At 36.6% G+C, this 23,688-nt stretch overlaps 2 protein-coding genes across 3 annotated transcripts in view; one reads left to right on the top strand and one right to left on the bottom strand.

Annotated features, from left to right (window-relative positions):
* Positions 1 to 80: 80 nt before the first annotated feature.
* LOC128203392 (chondroitin proteoglycan 2-like) lies at positions 81 to 1,965 on the bottom strand. Its single transcript, XM_052904797.1, has 3 exons — positions 1,780 to 1,965; positions 869 to 1,039; positions 81 to 435 (listed from the first exon to the last, which is right to left on the bottom strand). Exons 1-3 carry the CDS (start codon positions 1,865 to 1,867, stop codon positions 263 to 265), a joined length of 432 nt encoding a protein of 143 aa, XP_052760757.1. The 5' UTR covers positions 1,868 to 1,965; the 3' UTR covers positions 81 to 262.
* Positions 1,966 to 2,358: 393 nt separating this feature from the next.
* Positions 2,359 to 23,688, top strand: part of LOC128246878 (protein strawberry notch homolog 1-like) — a 42,841-nt gene continuing 21,511 nt past the window's right edge. Inside the window, exons 1-23 of one of the 2 annotated variants that reach the window (XM_052965404.1) lie at positions 2,359 to 2,435; positions 4,270 to 4,408; positions 4,632 to 4,731; positions 6,688 to 6,778; positions 7,268 to 7,375; positions 9,372 to 9,550; positions 10,062 to 10,130; positions 10,554 to 10,633; positions 11,179 to 11,288; positions 11,851 to 11,903; positions 12,069 to 12,132; positions 13,761 to 13,851; positions 14,290 to 14,369; positions 15,203 to 15,270; positions 16,705 to 16,815; positions 17,706 to 17,799; positions 18,417 to 18,536; positions 19,021 to 19,152; positions 19,660 to 19,785; positions 20,221 to 20,411; positions 21,164 to 21,249; positions 21,944 to 22,059; positions 22,236 to 22,313. In XM_052965404.1, the coding sequence (XP_052821364.1) occupies positions 4,297 to 4,408; positions 4,632 to 4,731; positions 6,688 to 6,778; positions 7,268 to 7,375; positions 9,372 to 9,550; positions 10,062 to 10,130; positions 10,554 to 10,633; positions 11,179 to 11,288; positions 11,851 to 11,903; positions 12,069 to 12,132; positions 13,761 to 13,851; positions 14,290 to 14,369; positions 15,203 to 15,270; positions 16,705 to 16,815; positions 17,706 to 17,799; positions 18,417 to 18,536; positions 19,021 to 19,152; positions 19,660 to 19,785; positions 20,221 to 20,411; positions 21,164 to 21,249; positions 21,944 to 22,059; positions 22,236 to 22,313 (2,259 nt within the window). In that variant the 5' untranslated portion in view covers positions 2,359 to 2,435; positions 4,270 to 4,296. Of the gene's footprint in view, positions 2,441 to 4,269; positions 4,409 to 4,631; positions 4,732 to 6,687; positions 6,779 to 7,267; positions 7,376 to 9,371; positions 9,551 to 10,061; positions 10,131 to 10,553; positions 10,634 to 11,178; positions 11,289 to 11,850; positions 11,904 to 12,068; positions 12,133 to 13,760; positions 13,852 to 14,289; positions 14,370 to 15,202; positions 15,271 to 16,704; positions 16,816 to 17,705; positions 17,800 to 18,416; positions 18,537 to 19,020; positions 19,153 to 19,659; positions 19,786 to 20,220; positions 20,412 to 21,163; positions 21,250 to 21,943; positions 22,060 to 22,235; positions 22,314 to 23,688 lie in introns of both variants that reach the window. The other variant, XM_052965403.1, reaches the window with a different exon arrangement.

The raw sequence follows: 23,688 nt of genomic DNA, 5'->3' as shown, positions 1-23,688 counted from the left end.
CAGTCACTCAGAGTGGGGGTAGCTTTCCGCCGCTTGTCAGCGGTAATTGATAACTAGAGTAATAACAAGACAGTTACAGCCAGACTTTGCATGAAGTTATTTGCATAATTATGAGAGTATAATTATGGAGTTCCATGAATCATATGATTCTAGAAAGGAGATTCCGTTTCAGTTGATACACACAAATATAATCTAACTGACTGCGAATTTTTATTGTCAGTTTCATGTACGACCGCTTGCGGTACGGAGCTCGGGATCATCACTACTTCTCGCATTGGGCATTGGCCGGCCAGTCACACTGGTCAGTTTTAGGGTTGAAGTGCAGCCCGGCTGGACAGTCCATTACGTGCTTTCCGTTAGCAGCGCACGAGTAAAACTTGGTGCAGTCCGGGTTGGGGTAGTTGCCATACGGACGATCTTTGCAGCTGAATGTTTCTGTAATGCGTATTCATTAATCAAGCAATAAATAAATCAATTGAAGCTTAATGAACAAATTAACTGTAACTCACTCAACCACTCACCCACTCACTCACTCACTCACTCACTCACTCACTCACTCACTCACTCACTCACTCACTCACTCACTCACTCACTCACTCACTCACTCACTCACTCACTCACTCACTCACTCACTCACTCACTCACTCACTCACTCACTCACTCACTCACTCACTCACTCACTCACTCACTCACTCACTCACTCACTCACTCACTCACTCACTCACTCACTCACTCACTCACTCACTCACTCACTCACTCACCAAACCCAGAAACCCACCCACCCACTCACCCACTCACTCACTCACTCTTACATCACTTCCTTGCGCACTTGCGCACTCACTCACTCCTCCATTTATTATTAACTCACCTATCTGCGTACACACGACATTGGTCGGCCAGTCACACTGGTCAGTTTTTGAGTTGTAGAGCAGCCCGGCTTGACAATCCATCACATGCGTTCCGCTATCTGCGCACGAGTAAAACTTGGTGCAGTCCGGGTGAGGGTAGTTGCCTATCGCTTTTCCTTCGCAGAAATCTCCTTATGGAATTGAAATACGCGATCATACATTTTGTATTCATTTTGGTAAAAGGATCTGTAATATCAATAAAGTAGTTTGTGTAGGTGCCCATACAGAAAAGATTAACCATTATTGCGCTTATTTACTGCTTAGCCTTATTGTTGGTGACCTGTGTCTGTAGCCGCAGTAAGCAAAATACCGTCCTACTAATTATAGTATAAATCAGTAGTATTCCCTATTTATGTTTTAAATTAATGATGGGTAGGATTCTCGCCCCGAACCCAATGCGTCACGGTTACGTTTTACGCGAACTTTTTAACGAAGGGACGCTCTATGGAGACACTATAATATATAGTCGTCAACCGTGAACACGTTAAACAAGGGACCAAGCCGGCACGTCTTAACCTCTACGATGAAATCTACTCTATGCCCAACACTCGTATTTACTATGAATATTTACTATGGAAATAGACAAGGTTTTTTTCGCCATTTCCATCGCTTTCGGGTTGACAACTCGATGGATGTCGAACCCGGTAATATACAATGTTATGTTTATATATATACATCGAGTTCAGGTCATTTTATTTGAATACTCTTTTTTCAAACAATTACATTTGCAAACATGATTTTTATATTAAAATCGTTCAAAATATTACATAAATATAACTTAAATTTTAAATGTGGATCTAAAATAAATCTATACATTAATTCTAAGTCAGTCATGCCAGTATGGTGTTTGTCTGTGAAAAAAGAAACGAACCTTTGACGAGTATCAGCATCTCATTGTGAACAAGAATAATAAACAGCGTGAAAAGCAAATTTCCATTCATGTCTATTTCAATCTGCATGCAGTCCTAACGAGTTGTATTTTTTAAAAGAAAACTTCAAACATCAAGTAATCAATTCGCACGTGGTTTTTACAAAGTGGCAACAGTATTCATAGGTTTTCAAACCATTATATATAGTTCTAAAAAATCATTATGTTCTTGCCGTGCTAGTGGAACTAAAACCGAACATAATTATCTTCGCGTCAGCTTCCATGAAACGTTTGATCTGGCGGAATTATGTTTTTAGTGCGGTAAATGCCTTATTTATTTCCATTTTTTTCCATTCTGCTGAAATTATATACTTACATTAACCTTCATAACTGGCTTATCATCTTGATTATATCAATTAAGAATGTAATAATATTTTTATTCGATAATGTAAACTTTTCCGTTTCGGAAATATTTTTGACTAGTGAGTTCAGCAACTTCGCAGTGATATCCCAGGTTACGTGTAATTTTGGTGAAATGGGAAATAACCGCTGCCGAAGTTATGACTGTGAAACTGTCTGCTCTTTCATCATCTGTTGACTACCATTGTTGGTGTACGAGTTACTCCCCTTTAAATGGCGCGGACTATATATAAGCCTTAGTATAGTATGATATTTGTTATTATAGTTTGGCAATGATTCGTTCGATTTATGTATCAGTTGTATTCAATCACCTTTGTTGAATTCTGTTGCTAACTCTAATTAACTGAAGGCAGTCTTTCTCATCGTTTCCGGCAGGCAACTCTATAGCCCGTTCGGATACTTTTCATTCGGACAAGATACAAGATCTATACAAGAATATTTATTTTAAGTCGGGTGTATGTTCACAAATCACAAGTCCTATGAGTTTTTTTCCACATGAATAACAAACATAAATGCAAAAATACAAAACATAAAGAACTGGTGACTCGAAATTCAAAGGATGTAGTTAAGATGGGTTGCATATTTGAAAAAAGTATTTACAAAACCCGTTTTTAATTATATTCATGCAGACAATTAGAAAAGGTAAGATGGATAAGAGCATTGAATACAATGACAACATCAACTTGTTTTCCTGGCTGAATGGCCAGTCCACACTAAGGCTCCCAAGTTTTCCAGATTTTTGTAAATCTGTACATGGGACATCTAAAACGGAACGATGCTGACTATTAAACGTCGTAGTAAATGAATATGGCCGGTTTGCATGTACACAATAGCCATTTACATGTTTTATTGATTTTTAATTGTATGGATGAATTAATGTCCGCTAGTATTTATATCTGCATGTATTAATAGTCAGTACTTATCAAAATTGAACTTTCTGTTTATATAAATCCATTTTTTTTTTTAATTCCCGATCGTTCATTCATATTTAGGCTGTACGGGTTGCTGTCACAAATCCGAACACTTTTTGAGGTTTTTCACAATTATCTTGAAGAGTTTTTGTTGTAGTAAGTTAAAATTGCGTATGAAACATCTTTGGTTAATGTGACAACATCTGTCAAAGTACAGATTCACGATCTCCTCAATATTATGTCGAAAATCATTCATTTTATTGACAGTAAATCACCCTTAAATTTATGCCATGGAGGGCACAAATACCGAACACTTGAAAAGCGAAAAATACATGGTCATACAATTATAATTAATAAGTATGCTATATTAAATAAACACTTAGCTGCAAAGTTATTTATTGTTAAACACTTAGCTGCAAAGTTATTTATTGTTTACAATGTTTTTCAAAACATGAAATTGAAATGTAAAGCGGGATTTCTGTTTATAAATATCTTGAATGTAGGCCAACATAACTGCAAAACCTAAAGATGCGGGTGCGCCCTCTGACGTCATTCCCCCGTGTGCTATATTTTGATCTTTAAGCTTATAAACATTGAATGGCATTTTTTTAGAAAAATACTCAACAAAACTAGATGATACTTCGCAAGTGTGACGAAGGCAACCCTTTGTATTGACCTAGATCATCGAATTATCGATCACGGTAATCAATCGCGTGTTTTAGCTGGTGTCCGGGATTTGTGCCCTGTTCGGAAAATTCCGACCCTCGGGTAGCTGCGTGGCCGATAACTCGGCAAGACTTGTTACCGGCTTACGCGTGTGCCCTCGGGTCGGTTTTTCTATCTGTACCAGAAACACATGATAGATACTTATAAGGTAAAAAACTGTATGCTGATGTCTACTATTCTATCATTACTGAATGTTTACAGGCAAATGCTATTTTCAGTGTATTTCTTGGAATCATTGAAACATGAGACTGTCGAAAACATAAGACACAAGGATATTAAAGCAGTAAAATTACTCATTGATTGATCACTGAAATTGGTGATGATCAGTAGTCTTAACTGATTATCAGTAAAGCTAGCACTTTCATGGACCTGCTACATGTTACTACCATTATATGAAAGTACATGTACATGTATACATTATGAATTTACTCTTCAGGTATCTGAGTTGACATATTGTTTGAAAATGTCACAGCCCGGCAGTGTTGGGCAGACCGCCCACGCCGTATTCCTCTCACAGCAGCCTTCCCTCCATCCAGTACTACAGCAGATACAGCAGCTGCGCGAAACATTTGCAGGTTACATTTTAGCTAATTTAAAAGACAAGTTTTGTTAACAGATGTATAAAAATGTCATAAGTTTCCAGGTATAAATGTTGTTCACAGAAATATAAATATACTCAGAATTTTAGCTTTCATTTTGGTATTGCATAGAACCAATTGTAAACACGACTGAACTATGATAAAATACTAATTCCACATTAATTGGACTCTATTTGATTGTGCCTGTGTTTTTCTTAAGAGCCCCCAGTGACTAGGGCAACCCCAAGTGAAGATGTTCAAGTGCTGGAGCCACCGGCCTCAAACGTGGATGATGAACATGGGCAGAATGAGACCATTAGGTATCCATTGGAAACATCTTACAGATATTGTGGTCATAATTAGTTTTGATAGATACTTATACTGCTAAGCCAGTCTTATTACTGGTAATCTGTAAAGAAAAACTCTGCCAAACTTCCCCATCAATGCAGAGGTGTTTTCTCTCCACTACATACTGAGGTTCCACCAAATGGTAGATTACATTGTGAGGTTCCACAATTGGGGACATGGTAGATTACATTGTGAGGTTCCACATAGGGGACATGGTATATTACATTCTGAGGTTCAACATAGGGGACATGGTAGATTACATTGTGAGGTTCCACAATTGGGGACATGGTAGATTACATTGTGAGGTTTCACATAGGGGACATGGTAGATTACATTGTGAGGTTCCACATAGGGGACATGGTATATTACATTCTGAGGTTCAACATAGGGGACATGGTAGATTACATTGTGAGGTTCCACAATTGGGGACATGGTAGATTACATTGTGAGGTTTCACATAGGAGACATGGTAGATTACATTGTGAGGTTCCACATAGGGGACATGGTATATTACATTCTGAGGTTCCACATAGGGGACATGGTAGATTACATTGTGAGGTTCCACATAGGGGACATGGTAGATTACATTGTGAGGTTCCACATAGGAGCCATGGTCGATTACATTGTGAAGTTCCACATAGGGGACATGGAAGATTACATTGTGAGGTTCCACCAAATGGTAGATTACATTGTGAGGTTCCACATAGGAGCCATGGTCGATAACATTGTGAGGTTCCACATAGGGGACATGGTAGATTACATTGTGAGGTTCCACATAGGGGACATGGTAGATTACATTGTGAGGTTCCACATAGGGGACATGGTAGATTACATTGTGAGGTTCCACATAGGGGACATGGTAGATTACATTGTGAGGTTTCACCAAGTGGACATGGTAGATCACATTGTGAGGTCTCATATATATATAGGGGTAGGGCTGTAACGAGTACCCGAGTAATCGCGAGTCAAAGCAAAATATTCGACACAAATACTTGCCAGTGCTGAGATCGCTGGATCGCGATTCAAGTGCAAAATTTAATAAAAGAACAAAACCAAATGATTAAATTCAATTCCAGAAAATATTGTGGTTGTTTTAAAAAAATATAATGCATTGTTTATCTGAAATGTCCGAAATACGTTACACTGACGCAACCGGAAGTTAATTCATACAGACCTAGCATTCAATTCAGTGTGCGGTGTTTGAATAGAATGCTTCTTGTCAAGGTTTTAAGGGAATATAATGTTTTAAAAAGAATACAAATATAGAAATAAGAAATAAAAAGTCAAAGGGCATTAAAGAAATTATAAAAAAAAAGATCTACAATAATAAAATAAAATGCGAAACTTATGTACAGCTATCATTTATTTTCGTCTGCAATTCAATGTCAACATGGCATCCTAGTCATTCTAAAATGCCGTCCAGGCTTTTTTTTTTAATGATGGTTAGCCTGGACAGGCAAACCATCATTAAAAAAAAAAGCCTGGACGGCATTTTAGAATGACTACATGGCATCCCCGTCAACAAAAACATTAAATCCATATAGAAATGACCCAGCATCCTATTCTTCTAAAATCTGGAAATATTTCGGGTTTGAATTAAAGGATGACAAAAAATGAAAACTAAACAAAAATGAAGCTTTTGTTATACTTTTATAATTCAGTTACTTTCAAAATGTGTATTGCTTTACAACCAAGTGAATCGTAGGTCAAAGATCGCGATTCGAATCGGATCGCCTTTTGCCCGGCGATACACAGCCCTATATAGAGGACATGGTAGATCACATTGTGAGGTCTCATATATAGGGGACATGGTGGGTTACATTGTGAGATCCCTCATAGAAGACATGGTAAATTCAAGAAGCTTTGGTTTGAGTTTGTGAACTTTTAAAAAACATATCTGAATGTTCCCATTCTCTGTTGTGTTTCAGTGCAGAGGTATTTTCGTCTTATCTACATCGTGAGGTTCTGGCAGGATGTAAACCCCACCCTGGCGATATAGTTGAAGCTGGGCCCCTAGCTGTGAGTGTGCTATAAGCTGCATGTTCTGATTACAGCATGGATATGCTCAATAGTTTTTACCATTTAACAAATAGTCTGGCTATGTTGAACAACTGTAAACTTGCACTTATGTATATAGTATAGTGTATAGAACATGAAGAAAGGTTTTTGTAACTGAATTACAATATATTTTAGTTTTAATAATAGAAAAATAGGCAAATTCATAGATACTGACCCAGCTCCTTCATGATGTGATGGTCTTGTCTCATAGTTGCCAACATCAACCAAAATAAACCCTCATGAGATCAACACAATCTGTAGCACGGGTATGGAAATCTCAAAATGATCAAGTCATTGGAGGCAAAATACTGAGATGCACTTGTCCATTATAACATTTAACTCATAGGGATTTACCATTCTTAAAATAACATATGAACAAATCAGGTATGCTTTTGACCATTGGTTGGTTCTTACAGTAAACATTGATATAATTTTAACATCATGTTCCAGGCGATAACTCCACCAGACGTACACTACCCTCTAGCAGACTCACTGCCCGCAGAGATCATTCAGGGGGGAAAACTGAGCAGTCTCCAGCTGGAAGGCGTTATACAGGCAGTATGTGACCTTGTCCCACTACATCTTATAGCATTTATCTGTTGGTGTTTTGTATAGGAAAATTTGATAAGTTGGAAGTCAAAGAAATAGAACTTTGAAATCAGATTTGACGCTCTGCTGAAGTTAAATGAACAATTATATATAATTTCAGATGTTTTAAAGATCAGGATTGTTCATGAAATCAGGATTGAGAGTTTTAAAGTTCTGACTTCATTGTACAGTTGTAATGACTTATTTTCTGAGGTATTTTCATCTCAAAACAGTAGGAAGTATCTTGATATCAATATAAACGACCCTGCTTTGGGCATGAATCCCTCATACTCACACAGACCCCTGGCTGTTTTATCCCCCGCCTATGAAAAAGGGAGGGGGATATTGAAATGGCATTGTCCGTCCGTTCTACCGTCCGTCTTTCCTTCCGTCCGTCCTTCTTTCCGTCCGTCCGTCCGTCCGTCCGTCACCTGCGTTTTCTCAGTAACTAGCCGGTATAATTTCATGAAACTTAAAATAAATATGAACCACTATACTGGAATGATGCCGTCCAAAAAAATTTTGATTGGTCAATTGTCCTTGGAGTTATTGCCCTTGATTTTTTGAAAAATGCACATTCACAGCCATTTCTCAGTCACTAGCTGGCAGAATTTCATGAAACTTAAAATAAATATGAATTACTATACTGGAATGATGCCTGTTCATTTTTTTTTTGATTGGTCAATTGTACTTGGAGTTATTGCCCTTGATTTTTTGAAAAACTCTCATTTACAGCCATTTCTCAGTAACTAGTTGGTAGAAATTCTTGAAACTTGAAATAAATATGAACCAACATACTGCGATGATGCCTGTTTATTTATATTTTGGATTGTGTAATTTCTATATGAGTTATTTGCCCTTGATTTATTAAAAGATCCATGTTTGCAGCCTTTTCTATGCAACTAGCTGGTAGAATTTCATGACACTTGGAATAAATAAGAACCAACATACTGATGATGCCTGTCTATTTTTCTTTTGGATTGGTCAATTTTCCTTAGATTTATTGCCCTTGATTTATTAAAAAATCATTGTTTGCAGCCGTTTCTCAGTAACTAGCTGCTAGAACCTTCATGCACAAACAAGCCATCAAGCACAAACAAGCCATCGTTGGCGGGGGATATCTTTTCACTGAAAATGCTTGTTTGAGGAATGACGATTATCAGCTGTGATAACCCATGAATATAATTATTAGACGGCTTTTTTTGCCCATTTTGGGAAAAAGACCCTAGACATTTTGGGAAATTTTGCGTCGTGAAAATGCCAAAATTGGGAAATTTTACAGTTTAAAGAAAAAGCTGTCTAGTCTCCTGCGAATTAGGAAATGATTTAATATTAGTTTATTTTCCCTTTAAAGTACCCAAAAAATATCAATCCCTGGGGTGTAAATATCTAAATAATCATGACAGATAATATTTCATACTGATCTCTGAATGTAATGAAAATCAATGATTTCCGTGTTCAATTATCAAAAAAACTTTACATCACATAATTTATGAGGATGTTGAAAATAACTTAGTACAGGTTAAAAGACTTTCTAAAAAAAACAATTTTTTTTTATATTTTTTTTATATTTTTTTATTGGTTTTTTTTTTTTTTTAAACTGGGAAAAATATCTTATATTTTGCTTTGGGAATTGTCCGATAGTTGGACCTGTGGGTACTATAGAAAAGGCTCTGTTAGAATAAAAAAAGTCTGGGTTGGAAAAACTATTTTATGTAACTATTGTATGCAAATCCAGTTTCATGTATTCCTGATGGCATATTGATATTAAAAGAAGTTGTGGTTGAATTTAGAGAAAATTTGGGTTCAGCATTCACTGTTGATTATTCATGACAATCTGGGTAATTATTATTGTCTGAAATTGGTTAAAACATTTATGATACAGTATGTATTAACTCCCAACATTTGAATGCTTGTAATAGGGTAATGAATTGTTTTATAGAATTTTTTCATGTTATTACCTTAGTGCCAAAGACATCAAATGCTGTTACCAGATGGACAGAGAGCGGGGTTCTTTATTGGGGACGCAGCGGGGGTGGGGAAGGGTCGACAGATAGCGGGTGTCATACTGGACAACTTTGCACGAGGAAGAACAAAAAGCATCTGGTTCACAATATCAACAGACCTTATAGTGGACACAAGAAGGTTTGTTTGCTGAATAAAATACTTCTAGAGATGTACAGTAGTTAAAATTCTGTTAAAAAGGTAAATTGGTTTAGTGCATTGAAAATGACTTTCAGCTGGGCATTTCATCATTCAGTCTGTGCGTTATTTAACTTTTTAGCTGGTCTGTTTCAGTCCAGTTCTGGCCATAGCCTTGATGTCAACGTGATGTAGAAACTTAACCTAGCCCATATATGAAACTTAGAAACTGTTCAAGATATTCTCATGAAACTTAGTACACATGTTGCTAGTCACAAAGCACGTACCTTAAGCAAGGCCCTGGCTTTTAAAACTGTTGAGTTATGCCTTTTTTTGAATTAAAGAATAGACAACACCAGTGTTGGTTGTCGCTCTGTCCTTGTTTATAGTGCAAAAGACTAGATTTTTTCTTGGATTTAATGAAAAAGCAACATTTATCATTCTCAAATTGAAAATGTAATATTCCTGTGACTGATATGATACTTGCAGGTGTATAATTTGTAATAATCTGCAGGGACTTGGGAGATCTGGGCTGCTACATCCGGGTGATAGATGGCTGCCAGGAGCTGGATAAACACACACGGTTTGTATTCACCTGCCTTGTAGAGACTTTTGCAGCTGGATAACAAGATTTTATTTCTACGTCATTCCATGTAAAGGAAATTAGCAGGCTGAATAATACAGGAGATGTTTAAGTGTTGTATGTCTTTGGTTAAAACAAGCAGGCATATGTCCTGTGGCGGCCCTGCATTGGTTACAATTTTCCAGCCTAGAAGTGGTGTAAGAATTCAGGCTGGTGGATCCAATGGTCGTGGTATTTTGATGACGGGTATGCAAAATCTAGCTACTTTAATACATATAAGGTATTTTTCAATCTACAGGTAAATATGCACATATGAATTCTGTAGACAGGTTTGTGACAGAATATATATGTGCATGCAATCAATTCATACAGCATAATGTAGAATACATTCAAACATCTCTAATGACAGCATGTTCGTTGCAGGGTTCTGGGTCTACCCTCTGACTTCAAGGACGGGGTTGTGTTCAGCACGTACTCTACACTTGTCTCCACAGTGCAGAAAGGTCGGAATTCACTCTGTATTTAACTGATTTGATGCTAAAAGTGAATTATGACTGGATAATTACCTACCGGGTACATTGTTTAACAGAAAAATATCTACACATGCATTTGTTTGTCCGGGTAATCATGTGTCTAGTAAATCTCTCCATTTGTTAAACAGTTATGAATATTTATATATGACTGGTTCTGCTTCATGTCAGTTGCAAAAGAACTTCAGTTAATAGATAAATATTGTTACGGACATCAGTGGGTTTTTTCCACCTTTTTGTGAATGGGGCCATGGCCATTAGAATTGTGAAAACAGCTATGAAATCCATAAAGTTGGGAATTTACCGTAATGTAATTCAAACAAAGAAAGGTGCTGGGTTTGAAGAATTTCATGAATATAAGACTGCATTTTGAAATGTCTGTAAAGTTGAAAAAAACAACAACAAAAACACATTTCATTTGACATTTGAATTGTTGAAAAAAACGACGCTGGACACATTAGTTAAAACAAGCCGCCTTTTGCCCCATATCAAAACTCCCTATGTTTCCCTACTGGTAGGTGCAGGCCGACAAACGAGACTACAGCAACTCGTTGATTGGTGTGGCAGGGAGGAGTTTGACGGATGTCTCATCTTTGACGAGTGTCACAAGGCGAAAAACTTTGTACCAGTGAGTTCTATGTTGACCTGATGTTTAATACGATGTAGTGAAACAACAGCAATATGTCATTCATGTATGTATGGGATATAAAAAGGGTTGGAATTGTAGTCATGGAGACTGATTTTAGGTAGACAATGGTGAACAATATATTGAGTTTACACTACCGGTTTTAGTTTACCTGTTATAAACTTTTATCTCCTAAATAATTGTTTTTTATAGATTAATTGTTTAAGCAATGTTTAAGACAAAGGGCAGAGATAATGGTTACTGTTATTGTGAATAACCTTTGTGTATGTTTTACTGCTTTTCTTTATTGCCGTTTCAATGTTTGAACATTTATCTGAAGGGTCATAGTAAGACCAGTATAAATGTGTAGGAACTTCCTGTGATGGCTCACTGTGATGGCTTCTCATTTAAAGTTTAAAATGCACATCTTACCATAAAGTTATCAAATTTTGAGAGCTACAATTCCTGCGTGTAGCTACTCTGGCGATTGTATCTTGCTTGGGATATTTGATGAACAATGGCCAGCATTAGTGAATGAATGTTTCTATGTTAATTTTGGTTCCAGGGGAAAGAGCAGGCCAGCACAAAAGTTGCATTAGCAGTAACAAGCATACAAAGGTAAGTTTTTATGAGGTTTATATTGTAAGGTACACACAGTCATGTTTTGTTGTTTTGCATTTCTTTGTTGTTGAGTAAACATGAAACATTGGAATTTTGCATATTATACCAATAATAATAGATGTTGTGAGCGGAGGCTAAACTTGATTGGTTCTGTTTCTACAGAATGCTTCCCAAGGCGAGAGTTCTGTACTGCAGTGCTACAGGGGTCTCCGATGTGAAGAACATGGTAGGTATGCTGTTACCTTGGTTATCGGCTAGATAAAACAACTTAATACATAATTTCCAGTGGTTAATTGAGATTTATCAGAGAAACAAAATTGATATTTCACTGTCTCAAACAATTGTTCCCATGCAATTCAGTGCTCTACATAGCCTACTACTATTTGTCATTTTATATCCTGTTCAGTCATATGAGATTATAAATATCTTCCATGGCCGAGAATGTAAGATGGGTTTCTTCCTGACCCAAGCGTAGGGTGTTTTGCGGAAACGAGGTTTACTGATTTACATACAGTACATTGCCAGGTGCCTTTAATCTCCTCAGCGCTCGTGCTCTGAAGTCACAAAGTGTACCGTTATCTGAAGCCAACACAAACACAACATTTAAATACATGTGTTCATAAGTTAAGGTGTTTGTTTGGATTGCAGTTGATTGGACTTACATTAGGCATAATAAATAACCATTGATAACTGCGGATAAATTAATGTAAAGATTAATAAAATGTGTATTGAAACTGGCAATTCGGTGTGTATATCGGCAATGACTGATTGTTAGAAAAAAGTAGGTTTTATTTCTGACATGAAAACAATATCCAAATTTTTTGCATAATATACGGTTAGCAAAGGTGTCAAAGGTGTTCTACCATGTGTTTGGACTGTTTACCAGTATCTGCCAATTGCAGGATATCGAGTGTTCATCGTAGCTACACAAGGCAGCGTTAATCTGATGGTTATGATCTTGTCCCTTTTATGGGGGGGGTTGTGAATGACAAACCTGGGTTGGGTATTTCAATTCTTACTGACTTAGTATGCACCATCTACATAAATAAAGGAACAGGAAGAATTATCAGTAAGAACCATAAGTGCTGAAGGAAGTACTTTGATGTTTATGCATGTGTTTGCAAATCAAGGTAGGAAGCTCTAGATGTATGTCATCTAATTTCCTCGCATCAATTACTTCCCCTTGTAGTTAACTAAAATGATTAGGTAAAATAGCAAACTGAGGAATATGACAGCAAAATATACAAAATATATAACTCATATGGAGCTTGTTTGAAAACCAATCCCACGTCTTTTTATAATTAAGCAATCAACCCATCACCCATAGGAAAGATTTCTTAAAAGACCACCACCCATAACTTCTTATAAATAGATGGAACCGCCTGCCCGTAATTAAAAAAACACACAATTACCCCACTACCCGTCAAAAAACAATTCAGGTCCCGTCCTATACAACAAATTCTGGATTTACTCATGGCTACGCCACTCCTAAAAAACAGCTTTTGGTGCTCATTCCGTGAAATATATCGCATTCTTTCACCAGAACAACAAGAGACAAGCATAGGTATTGAATAAGTGGGGCTCTTGTTATAAACTAAGAATATAGCCTCTTCAGTCAGTGTGTCATTAGCACACCACAATGTTAAACCATATTTTTTCTGTAAGGTTTGCGGTAACACATGTGACAAGAAGTGATGAAAATACTCCTCAATTGGAGATCATTTATATGCAGGAAAGGGTTGATTTTATCAGTGAGCCATTAGAGATCTGATGCAATGATCAAACATTTAACATTTAGCTAGCATTTTACATTAACATTAACTAAAGGTTGTGGATATCCTTGCTCAATTTCAGGCGTTCATGGAGAGGCTTGGTTTGTGGGGAGAAGGGGCGCCATACAACAACTTTGAACAGTTTCTTGTCTCCGTGCAGAAAAAGGGCCTTGGTAAGAATGTGTATATGGAGGTTGCAAAATGTCTACAGACATAGCTTGAAAGGCATAGAATAACCCTGCATACCAAAGTTCTTTTTATGAATGATCTTGAGAAATGTTGCAAACTATTTGGCTTAATCTTGATATTAGATGGATTTAATCATTGACAGAGGCCTGATTCAATAAGAAAATACCTTAAATGCATCTTGGACCTTGAAGGGGTCACACTTAAGGCATTATAGTCCAGACTTTAGTCATAGGAATGTATTACATCATATTCCTGCTTACATCATGTTTACACTAAAAACTTTTTCTTCTTGACAATGTCACTGTTCACATAAGCAGTTTATTTACTTTGTTCACATAAGCAGTTCATTAATTCATTCATAACATGTATTTAAAAACTTTTAAAATCCATTATTATTTGCTATATTTACCCTGCTTTCTCAGGTATGGCTGAGATTCTGGCAATGGAGATGAAGTCTGCTGGCATGTATCTGTCGAGAGGGCTCAGCTATAAACAGGCAGAGGTTTGTATATGGCACTGGTTGGTGTTTACTTTACTGGTGTATACAGAACTAGGTGTTTAAAGTTCTGGCTGTTTTAAACAGTACTTGCCACTGTATACTGTAATGGCTTGGATCTTTATTGGTGCCTCTGCCTACAGATTGAACCATATTTAATCCTTTCTCATGACTACAACTGTTTTCTTTTTACAAAATTGATTGAGTCTTAAACATTGATCGTCCCAAGATTTTTCCCATACATGATGTTGCTTAAGTCCTAAAAATACACAATGGAATTCAGCGCTACTACTTATTTTAACAAAGCTGTAAATTTATAGAGCAGATGTAAATTTCTTAATTCAGTATCAGCATTAAACAATGCAGTAAGAGTGACATACTTTTTAACACCTAGGTTAGAAATCATATGAGTACGAATAATTAATTTACAAAATCGAGCGTGACCCCTTTTAAGCAAATTATTCTTTACTGATATTAAGTTAAAAAACTTCTATTTCAGAACATCAGGTATATGATGTACAAAAAACATTATCTCAATGAGCTATTTTCTGACATAGCCAGTTTCTGACATCAAGGTATTTAGGCATATAAGGGTTGAGTGAAGAAGTCAGTGATAAATCTTTAAAAAAACATGTACTATTATGTACATATGTAATTATGTGAAATTTGTTAGAACAGGCATACAAAATAGCAAATAGAGATATATTTTATCTGTTATTGGTGTAAGCAAACCTGTAGGTACACAAATCAGTTTATTCATTTGAAGTTCGCCTATACAAAAACAGATACGATGCCTTTACTAACATATGTAATATACATGTTCAATGACTGTATTTCAGTTTGTAACAGTCGAAGCCCCCCTCACCAAAGATCAGAAGAAGGTTTATGACATGGCTGTTCATCTCTGGTAAAGATCACCTGACTTTTAAATTTATTAAAAAGATCACTTTCCATATCTTATATCTGGACTGAGAGACTTATTTAAATTACAGGAATAGTTCTGTGTTTTATGTCATCTGTTTTAGAACCCTAATTTTCAATTTTTTTTAAGCATAACTCAAAGCGCTTAAGTAGCTTATTTCATTTAGCAATACATATATTACTTAGTACATAAATATGGTTTTATGAAACAGCAAGTAGTTTATCTATTAACCTTAAATATTATTTCCTTTAGAAGCCTCAAAACTCTTTGAATTAAAAAGAGAATATTACACTATTAATACAAAATTAAAGAAAGTGAGCTGAACTTGATCCTTTTATTAGGGACTTAAGATGTTTGCAGAAAATGGGGCTAGTACTGGTGTCATAAGAGATTTTTTTTATTATCCCCCACCTTGAAAAGGCGTATAGTAATGGTAGGCGCGCTTCTGTGCGTGCGTGGATGTATGTGTGTCTGTGTGTGTGTGCGTCTGTCCGTCCCACATTAATTTCTTTGCATCTCCTCTTACGTTTTTCATGCGATTTCTACCAAACTTTTACAGATTGATGATCATAAAGTGAAGCAGCGCATATTGTCGGGCTTTCCCGATTCAACCATTTTTGAAAGAGTTATTGCCCTTTGCTTATTTTAACATTTAAAATTGGTTTCTTCGCAACTCCTCTTACGTTTTTCATGCGATTTCTACCAAACTTTCACAGATTAATGATCATAAAGTGACGCAGCGCATATTGTCGGGCTTTCCTGATTTGACCATTTTTGAAAAAGTTATTGCCCTTTGCTTGTTTTACATTTAAAATTGGTTTCATCCCAACTCGTCTTACGTTTTTCATGCGGTTTCTAGCAAACTTTCACAGATTGATTATCATAAAGTGAAGCAGCGCATATTGTCGGGCTTTCCCCATTCGACTATTTTTGAAAGAGTTATTGACCTTTGCTTGTTTTACATTTAAAATTGGTTTCATCCCAACTCGTCTTACGTTTTTCATGCGGTTTCTAGCAAACTTTCACAGATTGATTATCATAAAGTGAAGCAGGGCATATTGTCGGGCTTTCCCGATTCGACTATTTTTGAAAGAGTTATTGCCCTTTGCTTATTTAACATTTAAATTGGTTTCTTCGCAACTCCTGTTACGTTTTTCATGCGATTTTTACCAAACTTTTACAGATTGATGATCATAAAGTGAAGCAGCGCGTATTGTCTGGCTTTTGTGATTTGACCATTTTTGAAAGAGTTATTGCCCCTTGCTTATTTTACGTTTAAAATTGGTTTCTTCGCAACTCCTCTTACGTTTTTCATGCGATTTCTACCAAACTTTCACTGTCTGTGACTGCTCTTGTCAGTTTGGGTTATAAACTTTTCAACAAATAAAGATTAACTCTACAAATGTTGTACTTTTAAAGGACCGAGCTAAGGAAGGCACTAGAGTCGGCCTTGGTCAGGACAGGAAGCTCAAACCAGCGTGTATGGCAGCAGTTTTGGTCATGTCATCAACGATTCTTCAAACAGCTCTGGTAAGCCTTGATATATTTCTTTGACACATAACAGAACTCGTCCATAGTGTAGTTGTAAGGTGTCAGTCAAAGCAGTTTAGATATTGTCATAGAGTTGATGTCGTTAAATAATTTATCATTGGATGCTGCCGTAGGCCTGCAATAACTTGACCATATTTAACTCAAAAACAGTTATCTGGTTTGATAACTGGTCTGTGTACTTGACAATAAAATACTGTACGAGCAATTGCTAGCACCAACTATAGCTGTCAATGAGACTTATATTTTCATAAACTCTGTGTAGTTTGTACTTCTGAAGAATGCCTTTCAGGCTTTGACTTCTAGTAACCACTCATCCAACATTCAAATTTAATTATTCAAACCCAATTCATGTTATATAAATTAGAAAAAAAAATATGAATGAGAAGTCTCCTAAAATTTTGCCATCCTTGTTGGAACAGTCAAGGTCCAGAAATCAGTGAAATAAAAAAAAACAAAACAGAATACCACATACTCCGAATTAATCACCAGTTTTGATAGGATTCCAAATTTTTATGAATGCTTAAGAAATATATTTGAACCCTTACCAGAGCATGATGTCAAAGAAGTAATATTTTTGCCAAAAGAAACTTTCTGTTGAAGAAAAGGCCTGAATTGGTTCATTGTTGTCTGCACCTGTAATTTCTGCACCTGTTACATGTATTGGCTGGCTGAACTTGTGGCCTGCACCTGTAACATGAGTTTGGTTGACTGGACTTATTGTCCGAGTCTTTAACATGAGTTTGGCTGGCTGGACTTGTTGTCTGTACCTGTAACATGAGTTTGGCTGGCTGGCTTGATTCATGATTTACATAATGTCCTATTTGTTATATACATTTATCAATCCTACAGATTTTAATCATCAATTTCAGTTTGGGTATGAAAGTTCCTACAATTATTTCTGAAGCACGTCAAGCCCTGGCCAGTGGACAGTGTATTGTTATTGGCCTACAGACTACAGGAGAGGTACTGTGTAATATTTTAAGGAACTTTCCTACACATCATGTGTCTCATATTGATGACATTGATGGTATATATCTAAGGCAACCATAGTCAATGGTGATTGGCCTACAGACTACTTGGGAACTAACAGGTCACATTTTGTAATTGATGCAGCTCTATTTGTGTTGAAATTTTTAATGCGAGGCATGAAGATTCGACCTGTTCATCTGCCTTTATATGCATCAGTATGTTTGTCCCTTAGGTTTTGTGTGTAGACTCTGGCACAAAACATGCACTCACAGCAACATCCATGTGCCAATTGCATGGTTGTACCCATAGGGAACAATTCTACTTTATAAGCTCATCTGAGCACGAAGTCAACATCGTGTGAATGGAATAATCACGCTCAAAATGAATGATGATGATTATTTAATCTCATGTAATGGCTGTATACCTCTGGCTTGTATGGCTGTCCAGTTGGTCCTACCTAGAAAAAATTGATGAATATGAGCATCTGCCCTGGGATTTCTAATTGTATCAATATATTTGTTGATGTCTATATATGTCATTGAGTCAGGGAAATCAAATAAAATAAACAAATATACATCAATGATAAAAACAAGTATTCTTTGTTTCCGCAGGCCAGTTTGGACAGTGAATTAGAGCGAGGCAAGGGCCAGGTGGTCGGGTTTATGTCGCTGTGTCGGGAAATTCTTCAGAGATTCATCTCGACACATTTCCCCACTCGCCTTCCTCCAACGGTAAGTAGGAAGTTTGTATGTAATACATTTCAAACTGCAATACAAAATTTCAGTTTGACTTTTCTAACATATCGTTTTCTTAATACATGTATGGGTAACATGTATAACAACATGAACAATGATTTGTACCTACTACTTGAAGAATGGGTAGGCAGACTATTGTTGATGATGCTTATTGATCAAGGGTTTCATCTCGAAGTCTTTACCACCCTGCTTTGGGTGCAATTCCCTATACTTAGACAGACCCAGGATATAAATTGATTTTGTCAAGGTGTAAAGATGCATTAGATAAGTGATTATGAAAGAAAAGGGCCAATCTATGAAAAGTGCATGATGGTATGACATTGTATTACATGAAAGTGCTGGTAGTAACTTTGTTTTATATTTTCAGTTAATGTAATTGTAAGTAATTATAATGATGCAATACAAATATTTCTGCATATCGATCCATGAAAATACTTGTTTATTTCTGGTATGTTTGCAGAAAGAAGGGGAGGTTGTTGAGGATAAGTGGTGTGTGACAGCCAGAAACATGCTACAGGACTTCACCAAGAGAGTCTCCCTTCCTGACAGTCCACTGGATGAGATCATTGACAAACTAGGGGGACCCAGTCAGGTATCAATAGTTTATAAGTTAATTGTTCTAGCATCAAATACTTAAATTGTAAAGTGCTGTATAAATGCTTCAAAAGGTTTCATCTATGTCAAGAACTTCTTTATGAATGTTGTCTAAGGATTTACCAGACTGATTAGTGGTCGACACTAGTTATATTATATTACCCAAGGATTACAAAGGGAAATCAAATGTCCCTTTCTGAATTCAGGTATCCCTTCCAAAATATTTAGTTTTTCTTTGTGTAAGTATAAGCTTTTATATGCGTCACTTTTGTAAATTTGCAATTTTTGACCGGATAGTTCAAAATTACCCAGTTTTGACATGGTTAGACTGATGATCACACAAGTTTGGCATAGTTGGCACACATGATGTTCAGGTTCAATGTTCTGTTTAACTGTAGGTTGTTTATGTTGTGAATTACTTATCATCTGTTTGTGGATATAAGCCATGTTTATGGGTTAGCTGATGAATACCACTTCTAAACACCACTATATATGATTTGAATAGGTAGCAGAAATGACCGGGCGGAAGGGACGGATTGTCAGACATTCGCCTAGTGACAGCCCAAGATACGAGCCCAGAACCCCAGACAATGATGCCTATGGGGCCATAGACAGTCTCAATGTCCAGGAGGTTTGTAATTTTTATGTTGTCAGACAGACAGGGCTTTTTTTAAATAATTATTACCCTGAGCATGTTATAGCTTTGAAATATTTTGGGAAGCATATATTAGCGACATTGTCTGTGTGTCTCTCTTTTTCAGTTTTTTTTTTTTTTGTTGGGGGGGATACATAGTATTTGCACTGTCCATTATTCCATGTGTTTGCCTGTTACTATCCTGTCTCAGCTGTAAATTATACATAGCATTTTTGCTTTTGTCTCAAAGGTCAAGGTCACACTTAGAGGTCCATTGGCTTCAACTATGACAAGGCCAAATTGGGAGAGAAAAAATAGGGATTGTTGTTATTCAGAAACTTAACATTCTTAACATAATATAAAATCATAAAATGAAGATGGCCTTATGAACTTCTACACTTGATCTTAAATCTATAAACACTTTATTTTCAGCGTAACCACTTCATGTCTGGCAAGAAGCTAGTAGCGATTATCTCGGACGCTGCAAGTACGGGAATCTCTCTGCACTCAGACCTCCGTGTAGGGAACCAGTGTAGACGTGTTCACCTGACTGTGGAGCTGCCGTGGAGTGCAGACAAGGCCGTACAACAACTGGGCCGCTCACATAGATCCAATCAGTCCAGGTACGATTGTCCATTTTAATCAAGGATGTAACTCGTTTACTTGTTCATCCTGCGAACATTACTTCATTCATTGTTAACATCAAAGGCATCTTTTCTAATTTTATGAAGTTCATTGATTGCTTTTTTAAACCATATGCTATTAAGAACTCAATATGAGTACAATCATATTAGTGAAAGTTTTGCCTGTATACATTCTGATTTTATTACTGGGCCCAAATTCATAAAACATTTTAAAGCATTTCTAACTTAAGTCAATTTCCTGGAATTGCGCAGTCGAATTAAATGAAAAGTATTCTAAAAAAGTGTTTAAACATATATTGAAGTTACATTTAAAGTATGTATTTACAGTCAAATCAATTAAAATATAAATAAGAATTTCAGATATTATTGAGTTTACTATATCATATGATAACTGAGATACTTTACTGAAGAACATGAGTTTAGATGTTTTCTGAATACTGGCCCAGAACTACTTGTGTAACTATGTTGTGAGCAAAGTGACTGCTTACTAGTTAGTCCTACGTCAGTTAAACACAATTCTGAACACGTCAGTTAAACACAATTTTTAACATTTTCTTGCCAAATTCCTAATGTTTGAATTCTTCTCAACCCAAAACAATGTGCCCTTTTCTCCCTTAGCATTTTAAAACCTGACTAAATCCGTTACATCATTAATGCATGGTTGTGCTTGTAATCTTGATGTTGGTTAGCTTATGTTTCAAGCTAAAGAAGAGTTTGTGTATGTATTGCAGTGGTCCTCTGTACAAGCTGTTGACCACAAACCTGGGAGGGGAGAGGAGGTTTGCAGCAGCCGTTGCCAGGAGACTACAGTCCCTAGGTAACAATTCTATACACTAGCCCAAAATTTCTCAAAAAATCTTGAACATCCCTGATAACAGGGTCAGGTTACACCCATTATATTTGTTTTGATTTAAAACAATAGTCACATGAATGTGATTTGTATGTGGATTTCTGTTGATCCGAAGGCTTCCGATTGTTACCTTATATGTTGTTAGTATTGACATTCCAGTTTACTTCAAATTTGAAACCAGGAGCAAAAAGGGCTTTTAAAAGCAGTTTTGCTTCAGAGAAAGAGGGCTTTACATCCTTTCATCCCCATATTGGGTTTAAGGTGGCCAGCAAATCTTGCCGGAACATTTTCCACCCTTTCTGCCAGCTCCATGACCTAACACCTCCCCCTGGGCACCAGCCATAAAAAATAATACACCCTTACCTGAATGGCTTTTTGAAATTAAATTTTGTTACACCACACCACACCAATGTTATTTGTTCAAAACATTATGTACAATAGTAAAGATGTTTTATTCTGCTAAATACCGGGTACCCAGTACCCAGTACATGTAGCCATAATTATCTGAGTTTGCTTGAGCATAACATGAACATGAGATCACCATAATAATGACAACGAGGAGTTAAAGTTTGATTTCACTGTGGGTACCTCCATTGTTAACAACATGTAATGAAATATCTTAATGTATGGGCAAAGCTACAGTTCTGTTTATTGTCAACAGGAGCCCTGACAAAGGGTGACCGGCGTGCAGCTACAGGGGCCGACCTCTCAGAGTTCAATTTTGACACAGCATACGGAAGGAACGCCTTACGTCTCATGTACCAGCATATTTGTCAGGTATTCATAGTTGTCTTATTCTACATGGGAAACTTGCCACTTGACAAACACAATGTGTGAAAAGAAAATTTATTAGATTGCTGCAAATTGCTTTAATCTCACGTTTTATTTTATTCTAAATGATGTGAGGAGCAAATCTACATTATTCAAGATTATTGGTTGATTTTGTTCCGCAGAAGAAGCTGGTTCCTGGTATATCCCTGGCCAAGCTGACGGACAAGTATGACATTGAAAACTTCCACATTCTCATGCAGGTAGGCACCTTGTTTCTGGAGTTGTTACTTTTAATTACACATTGAGGAGTACATGTAATGGTATAACATACTGTGTTTATGTGACTATAGACTTCTCCCTTAATGTGACTACATAAACTCAAATCAAAGGGCATTTTTTGAATATCTTCTTCGTTGGTTCGCTCCCAAAGAGATGTTATAAATGGCTCAGAATCAACTCTGTTGAAACTCAAAGCAGGACTGGTGTTCCTCAAGGATCTGTCCATGGGCCACGGCTATTTTTTTTTTTCATTAATGACATTGTTAAACAGATTCAGTAGTCAATAGGTCTGTTGGTGGACGATACTTGTTTATATGTCATTGTTGAAAATCCTGTTGCCGCCTTGGCATCTTTAAATACAGAATTTCACAAAATCTCCCAATGGGCAGAAAAATGGTTAGTTCCTTCAATCCACAAATACAAAGTCACTTATTATGTCATGAAAACAAAACAAACCAATTCATCCTCCAGTCTTCAATTATAACACACAAATACAATTTGTCACCTCACACAAACACTCATGCTTTAACCCTTTCGGTGCCAAATTGGCATATTTGCGACAACAAGGAAGACAGCCAAGATCACTGAAGTTCACACCTAACAGAAAGTCACTTGAAAAATGTGTAAGTCATATATCAGACACACTTTTGAATTCTGTGATATTGTCTTGGTAAATCTTACCCAATCAGATGAAAATCTATTAGAACAATTCCAACTGGAAGCACTCAGAATTATTATGGGAACTACAAACCTCCCTTGATAAACTTTATGAAGAATCTGGGTATGAATCACTTAAGACGAGAACAGCATAGACTTATATTGTTTTACAAGATGGAAACTTCACTGGCACCTAGGTACATATCATTCATCTCTTGTCCCAGGCCAAGTATGTCATATTACTTCCTATAACCTCGAAAACTCTTCTTCTACAAACTCTTCTTCTACAAGGAACAACTTTTGCAATACACACCCATCTACATCCTCTTTTATCCCTTCAACAATTGCTCGTTAAAACCAGCTTCCTGCACATGTCAGAGAAACTGCAACACTTCCCATTTCAAACGTATATTTTCTTCTCTTTATAACAGAGCAGATGTTCCCTCATTTTATGATGAGGCAATTGCAAGGCCACAATTAATCATTCACACATTAGGAATCACTGTAACACCCTTCAAGAGCATTTGTTTTCAAAGAATGTTGTTCCATATCCATTTTGTTAATATGGCCAAATCAAATCAACAGAACATTATTTCATTCATAGTCAACTCTACCACCAGCAGAGACAAGTCCTTTTTCCAAGTTTCCAGTCCACTGAACATTTCACTATCCAGACATTTCTATTTGGAAACTCTCAAT

The sequence above is a fragment of the Mya arenaria genome, chromosome 9 (assembly GCF_026914265.1).
Source record: "Mya arenaria isolate MELC-2E11 chromosome 9, ASM2691426v1".
NCBI lineage: Eukaryota > Metazoa > Mollusca > Bivalvia > Myida > Myidae > Mya > Mya arenaria.
Note: the sequence above shows the minus strand (reverse complement) of the source record. Positions and strands in the feature narration are given on the sequence as shown.